Consider the following 17,752-nt stretch of genomic DNA (forward strand, 5'->3'; position numbering starts at 1 on the left):
CTGGGTTCTACAAAGGAGTTGAGCTGCTGTACCTAGGGGCCCTTTCAAACTACACAATTATAACACCATGTTTCCAGTTTAACTGCCATGGCTGAACCCTGTGGATTCCGGTGGTTTAGAGGCACTAGAACTCCCTGGAAGAGAATACTAAATACCCCTTTCAAAACTGCAAATCCCAGGATTCCATACAATGGGACCATGGTAGTCAAAGTAGAATCTATGGCGGGATACATACCGCCATTTAGTACGTATAGGATACGTACTAGGGTTAGGAAGGGGTGGTGCTTCCGCACCCCCCTAACCCTAGTACGTATCCTATACGTACAAGATGGCGGCGCCCCTTCCACATGGGCGCCGCCATCTTTACGTATCGGACGCTGAGCGTCCGTACGTGTCGCAGCCTTTATGACGTAGCGAGTGCGCCCCTGGCGCCTCGCTATGTCACAAACGTGACATGAAAAAGAAGCTCCATTTTGGAGCTTCTTTTTCGGTCCGCGCGGGAGCCGCGCCGTCTGAAGGCTCCGGCTCCCCCACGGATCTACCGGCGGCGGCGGCAGACCGCTGCAAAGCGGCGGTTTGTACCCCGCCATAGTGTTATAACTGTGTAATGTGAAAAGATGCCAGATGCCTTGTGAGAAGATACTTGAGATGCCAACTATAAACTTCTAAAGTACCAGAGGTCTCAGGCTGGAGACAGACACCAGCTATTTCAGAGTCAAGACAGACATATTGGCAACTGCATGCATACAATTAACAGGCATGTTTTGGTAATGTAAATGACTATAGGGGAGGGGGCTGAGGAGGATCAAGATGATGGAGGTTAGTCCTTTCCTCCCATTCCTTTGGTCCTGCTGAAAATCTCCCTTCTAATGCTGTTATTTGGATTGGGATAGATTGAAATCATTACCAACATTGAATCTCATTTGCCTCTTATTTAGTGTGGCCCCCATGGTAGCTTGCTGAAGGTGAGAGCTACTTGTTTCTTTCTGCTGCACTTCGGTATTACAACTGTGGACGGCACTGAATTTCCAGAGTGATATACTGGCCTGAGCGTTGGACTAGGACTGTAATAGATCAGGGTACAAATCCCTTTCAGCTGTGGAAACCTACAGGATGATCTTGGGCAAGTCACATTTGCTCAGCCTTAGAGAGAAGCAATGGCAAACTTCCCCTGAAAACATCTTGCCAGGAAAACCCAGTGAGAGGGACTTGATAGTGATGTTCACTTGAAGGCAGATGACAGCAACTGCAAATGGCTGTAGGCTACTGCACCCACTTCTCAAATAGGGTTCAGATGATACAAGGACCTAATAAGGTTCCACTTATTCCTGTAAACATGCTGATTTTGATCATGTTCCTCAGAATCAAATGACATGTTACACATACAGATGATTTTCTCTGGGACTTAGTGCCTTGGGGAGGGGAGCCTTATCCATACCTTCTCTGGCTGTGGCCCCTTAACTCCCCCACTCCCATCCCAGCTCACATGTGCTCACAGGTATAAGGCTTTAAAAAAGGTTTCCATTGGAATTGGTGTTGGTGAGATTAGTTACTATGAAGGAAATAGAAAAACATCCTCTCCATGTATACCACAATCCCAATAATTTTATTTTATTTATTTATTTCAAGGATTTATATCCCACCTTTTTCCCACTGGAATATGGCATGTAGTTTCACCCTTTCTCTGAAGTTCTTGGCTCAGAAATGGACAAGAATTCTCACACTGTCCATCCCTCCTTGTGGCCTAAGTATAGTTATGAAGTATGAAATGATACGTTCTATTATACCCACCTGAAATAGTATGTTCTATTGAAAACCCTGCGGTTTCCAAATAACTCCTTACCTGTTTGGTTTTATTCTAGGCAGAAGAAGAGTTTCAGAAAGCACAGAAAGTATTTGAAGATTTTAACATTGATTTGCAAGAAGAGCTGCCATCTTTATGGTCAAGGTAGTTGCTATAAATTGCTGATGTACTTTCACAAAACCTTGTGAAGTTAGTTTAGCATATCTTTGCAATGGGAGCAGTGTAGTTGAGTTACACCACATGTAATCTAAAAATGAACATCCTCAAAAAGTTGAATTTCCTTCATGGGAACCCAAAATAGTCCCTCTAAAATGCAATGCAGGTCCGAAGGGGGCATTTTAGAGCTAATATGCCTACAGATTGGCTCCCAGGATATGAAAATTATGGACTGTGGAGTCATAGACGCAAACCTTGGGTTTGTATATTTGAGTCATTGATATGTGTTCCATCATAGAGTCACATAGGGCGCGGGATTGTACATGGAATAGTAGTTGTCATGCTACTATGGGTTTGTTTAAAGGGGAGGGGCCACTGTTTACAGAGGGTGGGTCTGCTCTTTATATTTTATGTCTGTAACATTGCTTTTTGCATCTCTAGAATTAATACAGTGCATGTGTTTATATGTAGAATAATTTTTTGGTGGGTTTTTTTTTACCAAGTTTAAAAGTTGTGTGTATGTCGGGGGGCAAATAGCTTATTTCAACTTTTGAAATAAAATACATACATCCTTATTATTATTGTTTTTCTTTTCACAACATTTTCATCTCTATGTCATTCCTACATAGGCGAGTTGGCTTTTATGTGAACACTTTCAAAAATGTCTCTAGCCTTGAAGCCAAATTTCACAAAGAAATAGCTTTGGTGAGTAAAAATGAATGTGAGGAAAACGCAGTTGGAAGTTTTGAACTATTTTTTTTCTTTAATCCAGATGCAAAGATGAACACATTTAATTTTGTATGATTTGTCCTTTTTCTTGTAGTAAAATGTTTATGCTTAACAGTTTATGTTTATGCTGGGAACAGCCAGATAATCTTGTGGTAATAAAATTACTAAGTTTTCAGTAGTATGTATTTAATATACATGACACAAGGTTAATGCAGATGTGAGAAATATTTGGCCCTCCATTATGTTTTGGTCTACAGCTCCCATAATCTTTTACAATTTGTTATCCTGGCTGTGGGCTTCTAGTACTGTAGTCCAAAACATTTGGAGCACCAAAGGGTCTCCTTCCCTGGGCTAATAAGTTCTGAGGTCAAAACACTGTAAGACTATGTAGATGTATCATCTTGGTTCATTAAAATTACTATGAAGTTGTTTTTCATCCCTAAGAATAGATTAGCACCAGGATTGCCAAAGTAATCATGGATGCTTGCTCCTCACAAAATATATTCTTACCAATATTCACGTACTTCAATTTCTGTAATGTTTATGAACCTGACCTTAAACACTGAAATACACCACTGTAGTCTCTATAGTGGCTGCTTAGTTCTTCAGGTAGGATGCATGTGCACAGTCTAGATTCATGCTTGCTTTTGTGCATAGGCTGTATTTGCAACAGAGTGTCCTTGCGGTTCTATCCAAATTTATCTGAGAGGTGATTCCTCATTCTGAGTAGATACACCTAGGATTTTATTTTATGCAATTAGTATAGGAACTATTTCCATGCCTACTTTGCAACTGTTATGGTAAGAGAGGGAAGGGATAAGAGATCCTGAGATCAATTATTCTTTAATGCTCTTACATTAAAGAAGTCATTAGAAACTGAGAGCAGCACTCTGGCCACATCTCATCTTTAATATTGGGTCTAATGAGGTAGAATTGGATACAATAAAAAAGGTGTCCCCTCTTAGCTGTGGTACAAACCCAACTGTTGTATGCTAACAAATCTAAGCTGGTTAAGGCATCAGTCATTCCTTCTCCTTTTTGGTCTCAGGGAGGCATCATACTATACGCTGGGCTATGTACAGTAAATATTCTAACTTACTTCATTAAAATGTGTATGTGTTAAAAAAAACAGTTCTGCAATTTATGATGATTGACAGACCGATCGCTCTGGGAAAGCACCGGTACTAACTAGTCTAGGAACCATAACTGATTGTAACCACAAAAAAATAATTATTACGTCTGTCTCCACTTTTTGACTGAAGTTGCTCTCTTGAGATTATGAATGATATGGACATGTTCTTTATTTTTAGATGTAATTAAAATTTACTCATGCCTGTTGCAAGAAGCAAAATGATGCCAATTCACAGTAGTAGGATTTCAGATTAAAGCAATATTGGTTGGTCTGGTTTCTGAGTTGAAAAGTTGAGGATGCCAATCATGAAAGCTGGTTGCTTCTATATTCTGTGTTATGTGAACAGACAGTGGTCATACACCATTCTTTTTATAAACCTATTTATACTTTGATCAATTCACATTTCCAGCACAGAATATACTTCTTTATATTCCAACAATATTTGTAGCACATTTTATTAAGCTTATTAGCTATTAAATGTGAAACACTGCAGTTTCTGTGTGATGTACTTGACTGTGATAATGTGTCATTCTTAAAAGAGTGATTCATCTCAGTTCCATTATAAGAAAATGTTTTATTTAAATTTGTAGTTTATCTTGGCTCAGTTTCCGCTAAAATGCCCTTATTAAGATAACTTTTTTGACTCCCAGCTATGCCACAAACTTTATGAGGTAATGACAAAGCTCGGGGAACAGCACGCTGACAAAGCCTTCACCATTCTTGGAGCACCCAGGTAAACCCTTTGCCTATCAAACAACAGTGTGCACATGCCTATGCTAACCTAAGGATACCAATAATAGAGCCTGGAACTTTGGTCTGTGGAAAATTAATCAAAGTAGGGAGTAAATAGCATTTCTGTTGAACATATATGTGTTTCTCCTCATCTTTTATTTTTGTCAAACCCATTGATGGCCCAAGACAGATGAGCTGAAAGGTGCCATGCTGGCGCCATACTAGGGTTAGGGAGCGTGCGCCAACTGCACGCTCCCTAATCATAGTTAGTGTGGACAGTGCCATTGTCACGCAGCGCCATCCACATGAAGCACTTGACGACAACATCATGCATGTGCCGTGTCCAAACGGCAGGGCACGTATGTGACATCTCTGTGCTGCCCCAGGCCACTTATGGTAGCCTTGCTGCGGCAGAGGAAGGAGCTCCGAAACGGAGCTCCTTTTTGCCGTGCGCATCGTTCCCTCAGCAGCCAAATGGCTGAGGGAATGATGCTGGAGAGAAAGGGGCTGAGTGGCCCCTTTCTCCTATGACTGTGGCTCGTGGGGTGTCTGGGGACATGAAGTCCCAAGGACACCCTTTTTTCGGACCATTTTGCCGCTTCTTCATGGTCTGGAAAAACTCTGGGTTGGGGCTGCAAGGCTGCCAGTGAGGCTGCCCTGCCCCCAACCCGGTGCAGAAAGGGGTGCCACAGACCTGTCCTTTGGGGCAGTCTGTACTGAGCCATTGTGTTTTTGAAGCAGACTTTTGTTGTTAGCAAATTGGTACAATTCAGGGGAAGTTAAATTATGTCATGCTACACCAGAAAGAGATAAAAGTATTTACTAAGGGCTCATCTGTGTGGATTCTAATACTCATGACCTCATCCGCAATTCTCAAACTAGTGTACAGATTCAAACACAATTATCTTTCAGATTTCATGCTTCCCTGAATTTGGCAATGTAGCTGTTGCCACAAGCAACATACCAAAATGCATATTATAATGTATCTTTGAAAGCGGGGTGGGCAACCACATGGGGGAAAGGGGCCAGTTGTTGCACTCAGATACACCTGGTGAGCCATGCCAATATATTTTCACAAAACTGGAAGTGATATCATGTCATAGTCAATTCTTTTTTGTTCTGAATTTCAGCCACTTTTGTTAGGTTGTGAGAAAAGAGGCCCTAATTCATCTTGGGGCAGTGTTCAGATGTTCGAGTGTAGGAAATTACCTAGAAAAAATTGGGTGCCATGGTTTTGGAGGGGTCTTGGGAAATTTGAGGTGCTGGAATAAGGAATGGCCAATCTTTTCCAACCCCTGTTTTAGACTAAAATTCATTTGGCAATACATACCTTGAAATATAAATGAGTGTTTGTTGTGAAAATACGTGCAAAAATGCATACTTGTAGGTTTCATGCAACTGTAATAAAAATAAAACAGTAAGGATTATGAAGAGATGGGATGGAACAGTCCCATTTGAATGGCCACATCTACAGCTGATATGGACCTGAAATAGAGTAATCCCCCTATCCCTAGCACCAGAGCAGCAGTGAAAATACTAAGGTGCATCTGCACTGTAAAAACAATACAGTTTGATACCACTGTATTGGCTCTTCTACAGAATCATAGGATTTGTAGTTTTGTGAGGCACCACATACTCTTTGACACAGAGGACTAAAGACCTTGTAAAACTACAAATGCCAGGATTCTGTAGAATGCAGCTGTAGCACTTAAAGTAGTGTAAAACTGCATTATTTCTACAGTGTAGATGGAACGTTAGAGAAGTCTGTGCTGGAGGGTAGATGGGTAGGATATATATATATATATGGTAGATAAGGAGGGTAGATAAGTAGGTTCAGGTACATGTTGTATATCTTCTAATAGAAGAAGCCACCCTTTTGTACTAGATATATTGCAGGTTTTCATTTATTTTAAAAAATGTATTTTAATTTTTTTAAAAAAATATTATTGATATAATAATGTACTTATTATTGATATACAATACAATCAAAAGTAAACAAACCCCCACAAGATGCATAATATCAGCACAAGAAGTACACAGAACACATCCTTCAGTGTCACCCAGATTATGGTATTTAACTATTAGTAAGTAAATCTTTCCACATGTGTGAAACATGTAGAGAATACTTTCTATAATAATAGTAATAGTTATTCTGTAATAATAGTTTTTAAAAAATCATAAATGGGACCCATATTGCATAGAATAAAGTACTTACTTTTCTTTTAACTGATCCACAAGGGTCAGAAATGAGATCCTTTTACCAACTATGTTTGATGCAGATTGATCAGCACAACTCTCCAATATTTCATTCCAAATATCTGGAGAAATAGAATAGAAAGGAAAGAATGTGTTAATTTTTACTTCTTTGTTTTGTTTTGTTTTTAAAAAATATTTCTACAGAAAGTGGTGGTGAGTGAACATTAAGATGTATCCTAACTTTAAGATAGTGTTGTTTTCCTTTAGTGTTGAACATGATTGAGATTTAGTCAATCATGTCTTTACCTGATGCTGAAGTCAAATTCTCATCTTATTGTGTAGGATGCTTAATAGACATACACTTTTTCAAAATATGGTGCTGTCATTTTTATGAATCATAGATCTTAGATGTTCTTAGGCAGCGGAATGATTCCTAGATGCTGCACTACCCAGCTTCCATTATTCAATAGTAGTTGTTTAGACAATAAATCAAGACTGAGGATTTAGCCTAATGATCTTTAGTATCTTTTATTGTTGAAGAAATCCTTCTTTTTAGTATTTAGTATATGATGACTGTGGCATAAGTATTGTAAGTAAATATGCATGATAACTGTGACAAACGTGACAGAAATAGATTTTTATACAGACACACAAACATTAATAATTATAATGAATATTTAAAATCTGGTGAATATGGTATACTGTACCTTTGTGAAAGCTAAAAATCACATGTTAATTTTGGGAATGAAAGAAAGCTCTGAGTTGAATACTAGCAGTATCTTCAATGGAATTATCAATATGATTATCAGTGTGATTATCACATAGAAAGTGAAGGGAAAGCTATTTTACATTTTAGGTACATTATCAAGCAAACAGTTTATATATTGCTATGATACAGCCATATGAAACAATGCATATTCTGTGTTAGGAATAATTCATATACAGCAGTATGCCTTCAAGAAGTAATATGTGAGTGAAGAGATTATGAGATGGCCTAGAAAATTAGGTTCTTTAGAATTTGAAGATCAGAGTTGATGTAAAATAAATATTTGGGCAAATATATGATTGGTTTCCAGGATTTAATCTCTACAGCATAAAACATTAATGGACTAAATGTATCTTCTATAGATGGATGCTGAAAGCAGTTTGATATATGAAATCCACTGTTTCATGTACTATAAAATAGTATTCTTTCATTCTATTAGTGACTCAGGTCCACTCCGCATTGCAAAAACTCCATCACCACCTGAAGAGGCCTCACCTCCACTTAGTCCTGAAGGTAGTCCAAATCATACATTGGCAGCACCACCTTCTCCAGCACCAGCACGACCTAAATCCCCTTCACAGGTAATTCAAACAGAATTATTTTGGTACATTTGCATTTTGCTTGTTTGCTTATTTTGTTTAGGTTGTCCTTGCAGATGTATGTATTATATGATATATGGTGGGATACAGACCGCCCCTTTGGGGTGGCCTGAACCCACCCGTTTCCCCGACGGATCGAGGCTGAGCTGCCACAGTGGCAGCCCCAGAGGCCCCGATCTGCCGCTTTTCCAGGCCTTGGGAAGCGGCAAAACGCCGCTTCCCCACGGCCTGGAAAGGAGTGTCCTTGGGGCTTCATGCCACAAGGACACCCTGACAGCAACGGGGAAAGGGAGAAAGGGGCCACTTGGCCCCTTTCCCTCTGTATCGCTGGCGCCGCCATTTAAAGACTGCACCAGCGATACACATGGCGGAAGGAGCTCCAAAATGGAGCTCCTTTCGGTGCCGCTGAAAGGGCGCCACAAGCGCGTCCATCACATCAAAATGGCGGCACCCATGTAGACAGGGTGCCACTATTTTGATGTACAGAGTATGTCCTAGGGTTGCGAGGCGTCTGTAAAGAATGCCCCGAGGCAACCCTAGTACGTATCCAGGCTGGTGCTTTGCGCCGGTCTGGATACCGCCATATGTTTCATATGAAGGGCCTCCACAAGATCCATCCTGTTTTGTGGCAGGTGTACCCAAGAAATAAAAGAAGGCAAAGGATGGACCCACTCCTGATATTTTTTTTTCTGGAATCTTCCTCAACCTTCATTCATGATGTTTTTCTTGCTTGATTGCTTGATAATTTTCTACCCTTGGCATATGTTTTAGATTCACTTGTCTAAGTTAACTAAACATTCCACTTGAAGCACTGAACCTATGGTCTGTGAGGATGCAGGATTCTACTACGTTCATTATTAGCAACATCTGTTTTGTATTACAAAAATATGTTATGTTTATAGATTCTTACCGATTTTTAAATTACAATGGACCCTTGCCTTATGCGGGGGATCCGTTCCAGGCCCCCCCCCCCCCACATAAGGTGAATAATGCATATGCTTGAGCTACATTGAATATAATGGGACTCAGGTGAAGCGACACATGCACACCATGGGCACACACGCCATTCATTATATTGCATCGTGATTTCAGTGGTGTGGGCACACAGTATATTCTTTACAACTTGGTACTTAACTGATAGTTAATAATAATAATAGGATTTATTTATATACCGTCCAATCACTGGGAATCCGAACAGTTTACAACAGAGGGAATAATAGACAGTTTCCTGCCCTCAGGCTTAATGCAGTTTGAGAGTGCATGTTGTTCCAGGATCTAAATGATACATATTTCAGGGTTGAAATAGCTCTATTGCACCCAATGAGAATTACTTCTGAGTAGACATGTACTGTAGGATTGTACTGTAATTGTCCACTAACAGGCAAGTTCTGTTTACCATCTATCATCATTCATTGGTCAGGAGATCTTACTTTTTTAGTGGCAGATGAATGTGTATTTTACAGACTTCCGCTACAAATAAATGTATGGTTGGACATATGGTCAGCTTATATTAATGTATTACCACATTCTCCATTTGCTTTTAATTATATTTTTAAATCCAATTTTTAAAAAACGTTCATTCTCAGAAGATGCAGACCTAAAATCACAATTGGGGCAGTATTGTTAAATCCAAAACCTGACTGTTCACCAGAAAATGTCTCCTTAATACTATAAAGATTAAGCATAGTTTTATTTCAAATGAAGCTGATCACAGGCGAATCAATTAGATGAGCAAATGCAATGAAAGAGAAGCAAACTATTTGAAAACTGCTGTGATTAACTAACAGGGATACAGCTGGATGAAACAATATATGTTCTGTATTAGGAGCAATTCAAATGTAATTACTGTTATTAAGTCCGTCATCGATATATCCAAGGTTTGCACAATATTTTCTTTTTTTTCATATCAATTATTTGGCCCAAGGATCTTGAACTGAACTGAACTTGCAGTTCTTTTGCACAAAAGTCCATTCCTGCTTAACTCAAGCTTGCTTCATTTCAGTATTTTAACACAGATGGAAAAAAGCAAACAGTAAGGGGTCCAAACCCAATTGCACAGAGTTCTCCCAGTAGATCCTGATCTACATTTAGTCCATCCTTGAGTACATGGTACAGTTTTCCAGAAACATTGTCATTTGAAAAAGAGGAAGAACCAAAGAGCCAGTGCTGTAGCCCTGCTATAAAAGATGATGAAAGGAAAGAATTGAGTTTACCAGTGGGATTCTGGAATTTTAAATATTAGTTTTATTTTAAAGCAACGTATTTCCACATCAAGGGTATTTTCAAAAGGTTTCAGTCACTTCATTGCTTGACAAAGTAAAGGACACTTACCCTTCTTACTATTACTATGGTAAAATCTCTGAAGACTGAATTAAAGGCTACCAATTTAATCTGGCATCATTCCAAGCCCCGGATTTACCATGGCTATTTTTATCCTCTTGATATAAAAGGAATATAATTTCCTTTCCTGCAGGGTAAATGGGATTTGATTTCTTTTGTCATGGGCTCTCTGTTAGTCTGTAGGAAATGTGTTGGCACAGCATGCTCATTGCAGCTGGAGAGATTTTGGCTGAAGTGCTGGCAGCCGGACAAAACATATAATAATTCACGATCTATAATATGATAATAATCTATCCTGCAACAAATGTGTAGTATGCAAAACATGCTAGTACTATATTCCTCCCCCTGTATCAAATATTTCCATTCTTAGTCTTTGATTAGTTATTCTCAGTCAGGAGCGTTGTCATCCTCCGACGCTGATATTTTTGTAGGATTTCCACTCCTTTAACTATGCTGTTGAAAAGGATATTGTAATTTCAAGCATCATTTCATTCAGAAATCAGTCAGTTTGCTAAATGGGATAGCTAAGCTGGAAAAATTCACAGAGTTGTATTCAAAGATTTCCCATCATGTAGAGGAGGTCCTCTTCCATGAACAGAAGAGGTTTTTAATGCAGCAAATTATTCTCTAATAGAAGGGTAGAGACAATGTTCTCCAATATTCCACTTCCATACAGTGCAGTTTATCACTTTACATATTGTTTCGATGGCTGTCAAATTTTGAGAGCAAATTTTCAGGGAGCTCCAGGAGGAGAATAAGAGAAAATTGCTTCCTCTTTTCATTTGTGGGAGTCACCTAAGCAGAATTCTGTTCACAAGCCTCTGAATTCAGTGGAAAATGTTTTACTGCCATAGTAAATACCTCCATACAATTTTCTTTGTTTAGCTGAGGAAAGGACCTCCTGTCCCACCATTGCCGAAACTCACACCAACAAAAGACCTGCAGCAGGAGAATATCATCAGCTTGTTTGATGACAACTTTGTTCCAGAAATAAATGTGACGACTCCTTCACAGGTGAGTGAAGGATTGACCTAGTCTCCAATGACTTGGTGCCATCTGGTTGCCCTTCATCATCCCCACCTAACATAGACATAGTACATGGAGATGATGGGCATTGTCATTCAACACATCTAAAGAGTGGCAGGTAAAGAAAAACTAGAATAGGTTATAGACTCTTTCCAATGAGGCCTGTACATTTAAAAGAAGGGGATTTGCGTTGAGAAAGATAAAATGTATATATTAAAAACACTCCAGAACAGATAAAAAATCCACAAATGATACCTTTTTTGGGTCAACCAAAATGCACAATTACATGTTGCAAGCTTTCAAAGCTCCACTGGCTTCTTCATCAGGCAAGGTGTTAAAAACCATACAAGAGAAATAAAATTGAAGTTGTTGGTCATGGGCCTGCATGTTCTATGTTTGCAGCAACATGCAGGATTTTTTTTCTCCTTTATGGTTTTTAGCATCTTTCCAGATGAAGAAGCCAGTGGAGCTTTGAAAGCTTGCATCATGTAATTGTGTATTTTGGTTGACCCAAAAAAGGTATCATTGTTTGGTGGATTTTTCATTTGCTCTATGGCCAACATGGCTACTCCTGAATGTTTTTTTTTTTTTTACTCTAGAGCAAAGCTAGATTTTTGGATTATAGCTGGAAGAAATCACCTACCTTCTCTTACGTTAGCAGAGACATATACTGTGGGCCTTTGGTATCTGCTGGGGTTTGGTTCCAACATACACAAATACCAAAACCTGTGGATGCTCAAGTCCCATTATATACGATGACATAGTAAAATTGTGCCACCTTATATAAAATGGCAAAATAAAAGTTTATTTTTTGGAATTTAATATATATATATATATATATTTTCAAGCCATGGGTGGTGGACTCCATAGACGCAGAATCTGTGGATACTGAGGGCCAGTTATAGTGGATCAAAGAATGTTATGTGAGAGGGATGGCAGCACTGGATACCACTTCAAGACAGTATCTAATAATTTAATTTAGTTTTATCTGTGGTGTATGTTATGCATGCTACTTTAATACTGTACAGTGGAAAAACATTTTAAATGCAGTAAATACAGAAATTAGAGGGGAAACTCAATTAGGTATAATTTTTCAAAGGGATTGTAAAATAGTGTTTCTTTTTAACAGAATGAAATTCTCGAACCTAAAAAAGAAGAGTCATTGTTGGATCTGGACTTTGATCCTTTCAAACCTGATGCTGCAGCTACTGTGCCAGCCCATTCACCAATGTCTCAGGTATTTATTTATTTTTCATTTAAAAATATATTGTGCCAGGTACAGTATAATTTGTGCTGAGTTAAAACACAATTCAGTAGAAGCACAAAAAATGAAATTAAGAAAACTCAGGTTTAATCACCTTTAGGCCTAATTACACTGAGATACTTATGTCTTTTGAAGTACATAGAGTCAAGTGTACAGCTGAACAAGATTTATAGTGGCTGTGTATGAGAGTTCCTATCTGCTTGCCCATCACTAAACATGATTTGCAAAAACAGAATTGATTAAGCAACCTAGTTTTAAAACACACACACATGCAGGTATGCATAGTAAGCAAAATGCAGAAGTAGCCATGTTTACTATTAAACAAATTCAAAATCCAAAATAGATGTTGGTGACAACTTTATGAGGCCAACCAGAAGGTTTCAAAAAAACAACAATTGCTAGCTTTCAAAGCTCACTTCATCAAGCATGATAAAGAACCTAGTGATCAAAAACTCATGAATGGAATCCCTTTGGGGACTCACATCTTCATAAAAACTTATGGTTTTGGCATTAGAATTGGGCAGTTCCATACTGTCCATATTCAGTAAAGGGCTGCTGTTATGTTACTATACAAGGCAGCCAGCAAAGTTACCAATGCACATTGGGACCAGTGCACAACAGGACCAATGTCCATCAGGACCAATGTTTATTGGGACCAATGTATGTGTGTCTTCTGCATTGATCCCCCTGTGCATCAGGACACTGTCTAGGAAATGCCAGTGTGCATTGAGGCACTCCTACCAGTGTCCCCTTAAGCATCTTCACAATTCACTAACAAGGTTGCTTAACACCTCTGCTGCATAACTAAGTACAGTGGGCCCTTGTTATACACTGGGGTTTGGTTCCAAGATCCCTCATGGATAACAAAATCCATAGATGCACAAGTCCCATTAAATATAATGACATAGCAAAATGGTGTCCCTTATAAAAAATGGAAAATCGAGGTTTGATATTTGAAATTTATACTTTTTTGAACATTTTCAAACTATGGATGCTTGAATCCATGTATTAAAAATACATGTATAAGGGTTGACTGTATACATAAAATTACATAATGTACATGGTGATAGAGGATTCTGGACAGCTTCTTTTTCCCTGTGCCTTCTGGCTGGCCCACTAACGGTATTCCCAATGTAAGCAAAGTTATATAAATCTCAATTTGTTAAATGTGTACAGATGGTAGAATTTAGCTTCTCGTAGAGTTTAGCAATAGTGTAAACATGACATAAATATGATAGATTTTGAATTAAGCAAATTCAGCATCTTGGAATTCTGAGAGAAAAAGATGATGTGCAGAACTGGAGTGAGATTCACTATTGGCCTGTTCATGCAAGTTTCTTGTTTCTTTGTTACCTGCCATCATATCAACCTAGACTTATGGTGACCCTACAAATGAGACACTTCCAAGTCATACCATCATCAACATCCCTGCTCAGGGGCAGACTCATTGCTGTAACTTCCTTGATTGAGTCTATTCATCTGTAATTCAGTCTTCCTCTTTTCCTACTGCCTTCTTCCTTATCAAACATTATTGTCTTTTTTAGTGAGTCATGTCTTCTCATGCTATGGCCAAAGTATGCCAGTTTCAGTTTAGTCATCTTGGCTTGTAGAGAGAGTTCAGGCTTGATTCGCTCTAGGACCCATTTATTTGACTTTTGAGTAGTCCATGTTATCCGTAGAATTCTTTTCCAGCACCATATTTCAAATTAACTGATTTTCTTCCAGTCAGCTTTCATCACTGTCCAGCTTTCACAACCTTATATAGAAATTGGAAAAGTGATGACATCAACAATACTAATTTTAGTATTCCATGATCTAATAATAATAATAATAATAATAATAATAATAGTTTATTTCTATCCCGCTTTTCCAAATTCAGATCAAAGCGGCGTACAAATCCGGATAAAATTACAGTCATCAATAAAACAATTAAAACAGAATATAAAACGACGTATAAAACTAATACTCGAGTGGCTGTAAATCTAGCTTTACACTTCAGGATCTTGTCTAGTTGCTTCATAGCTCCCTTCCCAGTCCTGGTCTTCTCATTTCTTGAATGTAGTCTTGTTCTGATTAATGAGTGAGCCAAGGTGTGACTATTTTAATGTCTTCATTATCTGCTTTAAAGTTATGTAAATCATCTGTGGTTATTATTTTTGTTTTCTTAATGTTAAGAGTACAAGCTAAATTTCTTCTGAAATTCTTTGGTGCACTCCATTATCCAGTGTCTTCCCTTTTCTGAACCCAGTTTGGACACCTGCTATTTCTTCCTCCATACATGTTTTTAAAATGTTTGTTCTTGAATTTTGAGCATCACTTTGCTTGCATGGGAAATTAATGCAGAGTGATCCTGTGATCTTTCCTTTCTTGGGCACCATCTGCACTGCAGAAATAATGCAGTTTGACACTGATTTAATTGCCATGGGTCTATGGAATGGTATATGATTTGTAGTTTGTTGTGGCACCAGAGCTCTGTGACAGAGAATGGTAAATATCTCACCAAACAACAAATTCCAGAAATCCAAATCATTGTGCCATGACAGTTCAAGCGATGTCAAACAGTATTATTCCTGCAGTGCAGATGCACTCTTGCTGATTGGAATGTATATTGAACATTTCTGTTCTGTGGACTGTAAATATCTCACAAACATGTTTTGCATGTTTGTTGTCAGATTTTAGTTAGAACTAGAGTGGATTCTGTGTCTCTGTAGTCTGAAGCAGCTTGATTGGTATGCCATCTGTTCCTAGTGTTTTATTTCTCTGATGGATCTGAGTGCAGCTTACACTTTATTTTCTAAAATTGTAAGTTCATCTTTAAATGGTTCTGTCTTGCATGAATCTGTCATTCTTTCAGTTCTTACGTAGTACTTCAGTGTATTGTTTCTATTGTCTTTTTATTTTTACTCGGTCATGTAATGTTTTCCCCAAATGCTGGTAGAACATCCCCACTTTTGGTTTAAATTTCCTTTTGATTTCTTGGATCTTGTGAAAGAGGTTTCTTGTATTTCCTTTTTTATTTCATCGTTTATATTGCATTGATTATTATAGTAGTTCCCCTTACCCTCTAAACAAGTTGCTGAACGGTTGCATTCAGGATTCTGACCTTCTTCCTGTCACCTTTCCTTTTGCTTTTTGTATGTCCTTAACTGTTTGAATCATTTCACCCATCATCTTTTTAGGCTTCTCTTTCTTTTTAGTTGCAGATAGTGTCTTTTTGCATTCCTCCCTGACAATGGCGGGATACAAACCGCCGCTTTGCGGTGCTTCCCCGCTGCCGCCGTTTGCTCCGCGCAGGAGCTGCAGCAGTCAAACCGCGCGGCTCCCACGCGGAGCAAAAAAGAAGCTCCATTTCGGAGCTTCTTCTTGCGGCGCCTCTATGATGTCGCGAGGCGCCTGGCGCGGACTCGCGACGTCATAGGCGCCGTGACACGTCTGGACGCTATGCGTCCAGTACGTAAAGATGGCGGCGCCCATGTGGAAGGGGCGCCGCCATCTTGTACGTATTGTATACGTACTAGGGTTAGGGGGGTGCGGAAGCACCGCCCCTTCCTAACCCTAGTACGTATACAATACGTACTATATGGCGGTATGTATCCCGCCAATGTCTCTGGTTTCAGACCAGTGATCTTCTGGCTGCTGGTCAATTAGGCTTAATAGTGAAAATCTTTTTCTTTTCTTTTTACATTATCCTTAAACTCTACTGGGATGTTCTTCAGGTTGTATTTTGCCATAACGGTTGCTTTAGTGTTCTTCTTTTGCTTTACTCTAATTTTTGATATTATCAGTTCGTGGTCTGTGCCACAATTTGCTCCTGGCCGTGATTTTGTAGAGAATGGAGCTGCTCCATCTTCTGTTTCCAGTTATGTAGCCTATTTGATTTCTCTCTTGGATATCAGGTAATGTCTGTGTGTACAGTTACCTCTTTGGTTGCTTGAAGAATATATTTGCAGTGAAGAGACTGTTGGCTTCACAAAATTTGAACAGTTGCTCTCCAGCTTCATTTTTTGATCATAGGCCAGATTTTTCTACAATCTTGGATTCTACCCCGTTTCCTGCTTTTGCAGTCTAATCACTTAACAAGAACCCCTGTTTCAGTGTGTGATCAATTTCCTCATGAACTTTCAATTTCTTCTTTTGCCTCTGTAGTTTGGAGCATAAACTTGGATAATTATTGGGCTTTCCCTTAAGTCTTATAGATATGATTCATTCAGACTTTGTATTATATCCTTTGTCTGCTTTTGCTGCACCTATCCTCACTGTTAATGCCACCACATTTCTTCTTAGATTTACATTCCCTGATTAAAGCATTGTAATGATCTGATTCAAAATGTCCCATTCCTGTCCACTCCAGCTCACACACCCAAAGTATTGCAGTGTTGCTTTACATTTCTTGCTTTACTATGTTTAATTTCCCCCGATTCATGGTTCTCATGTTCCATGTTCCTATAATATGTGCTGTGCAGCTTCGAACTTTCCTTTCATCTCTGATCATGTCAACAGCTGAATGTCCTTCCAGATTGTGTCTAGTTGCATCATTAGCCACAATGCTACTTGTACAGTAGTTGTCCTCTGCCGTTTCCCAGTACTTCACTGAGTGTGAACCAACCTGGGAGTTTCATCTTCTGGCGCTATCTTTTGTTTCCTTTTGGATTGTCTCATTATAGAGCTTTCATGTTAAAAGACTCTTTCTGCACAGTACTAACAAGTGTTAGTTGTGATGCCACTTTCATTGTCTGTGAGAGATCCTCTGCCAGTGTCAACCCCCACTACTGCTGCTACCCAGTAGCTGTTTGGCACATTTAGTGTATCTCCTCACAAAAACTGGTCTGACATGGGAGATCCTACCAGCAGCACTGCTACCATCAGCATAACTTCTTTCCTCACAGAAATACACAATCCCATCACTGTGGAAAAGTAGTGCCACTGGTGGATTCATACAAATAGCTATGTATTATTCTTCATAAAAAGTCGAGCAAGCTGGTCAACTTCAGTTTTTTTTTTTTAAAAA

General features: G+C 39.0%; 1 protein-coding gene across 6 annotated transcripts in view; it reads left to right on the plus strand.

Annotated features, from left to right (window-relative positions):
• AMPH (amphiphysin) overlaps positions 1 to 17,752 on the plus strand; it is a 126,440-nt gene that overhangs the window by 78,117 nt on the left and 30,571 nt on the right. For all 6 annotated transcript variants that reach the window (XM_089532578.1, XM_089532577.1, XM_089532581.1 and 3 more), the window contains exons 7-12: positions 1,863 to 1,948; positions 2,590 to 2,665; positions 4,472 to 4,554; positions 7,955 to 8,096; positions 11,340 to 11,468; positions 12,610 to 12,717. In XM_089532578.1, the coding sequence (XP_089388704.1) occupies positions 1,863 to 1,948; positions 2,590 to 2,665; positions 4,472 to 4,554; positions 7,955 to 8,096; positions 11,340 to 11,468; positions 12,610 to 12,717 (624 nt within the window). The remainder of the gene's footprint in view (positions 1 to 1,862; positions 1,949 to 2,589; positions 2,666 to 4,471; positions 4,555 to 7,954; positions 8,097 to 11,339; positions 11,469 to 12,609; positions 12,718 to 17,752) is intronic.

Source organism: Sceloporus occidentalis, unplaced genomic scaffold (genome assembly GCF_023333645.1).
Source record: "Sceloporus occidentalis isolate IW3139 unplaced genomic scaffold, rSceOcc1.0.p SCAF_7, whole genome shotgun sequence".
NCBI lineage: Eukaryota > Metazoa > Chordata > Lepidosauria > Squamata > Phrynosomatidae > Sceloporus > Sceloporus occidentalis.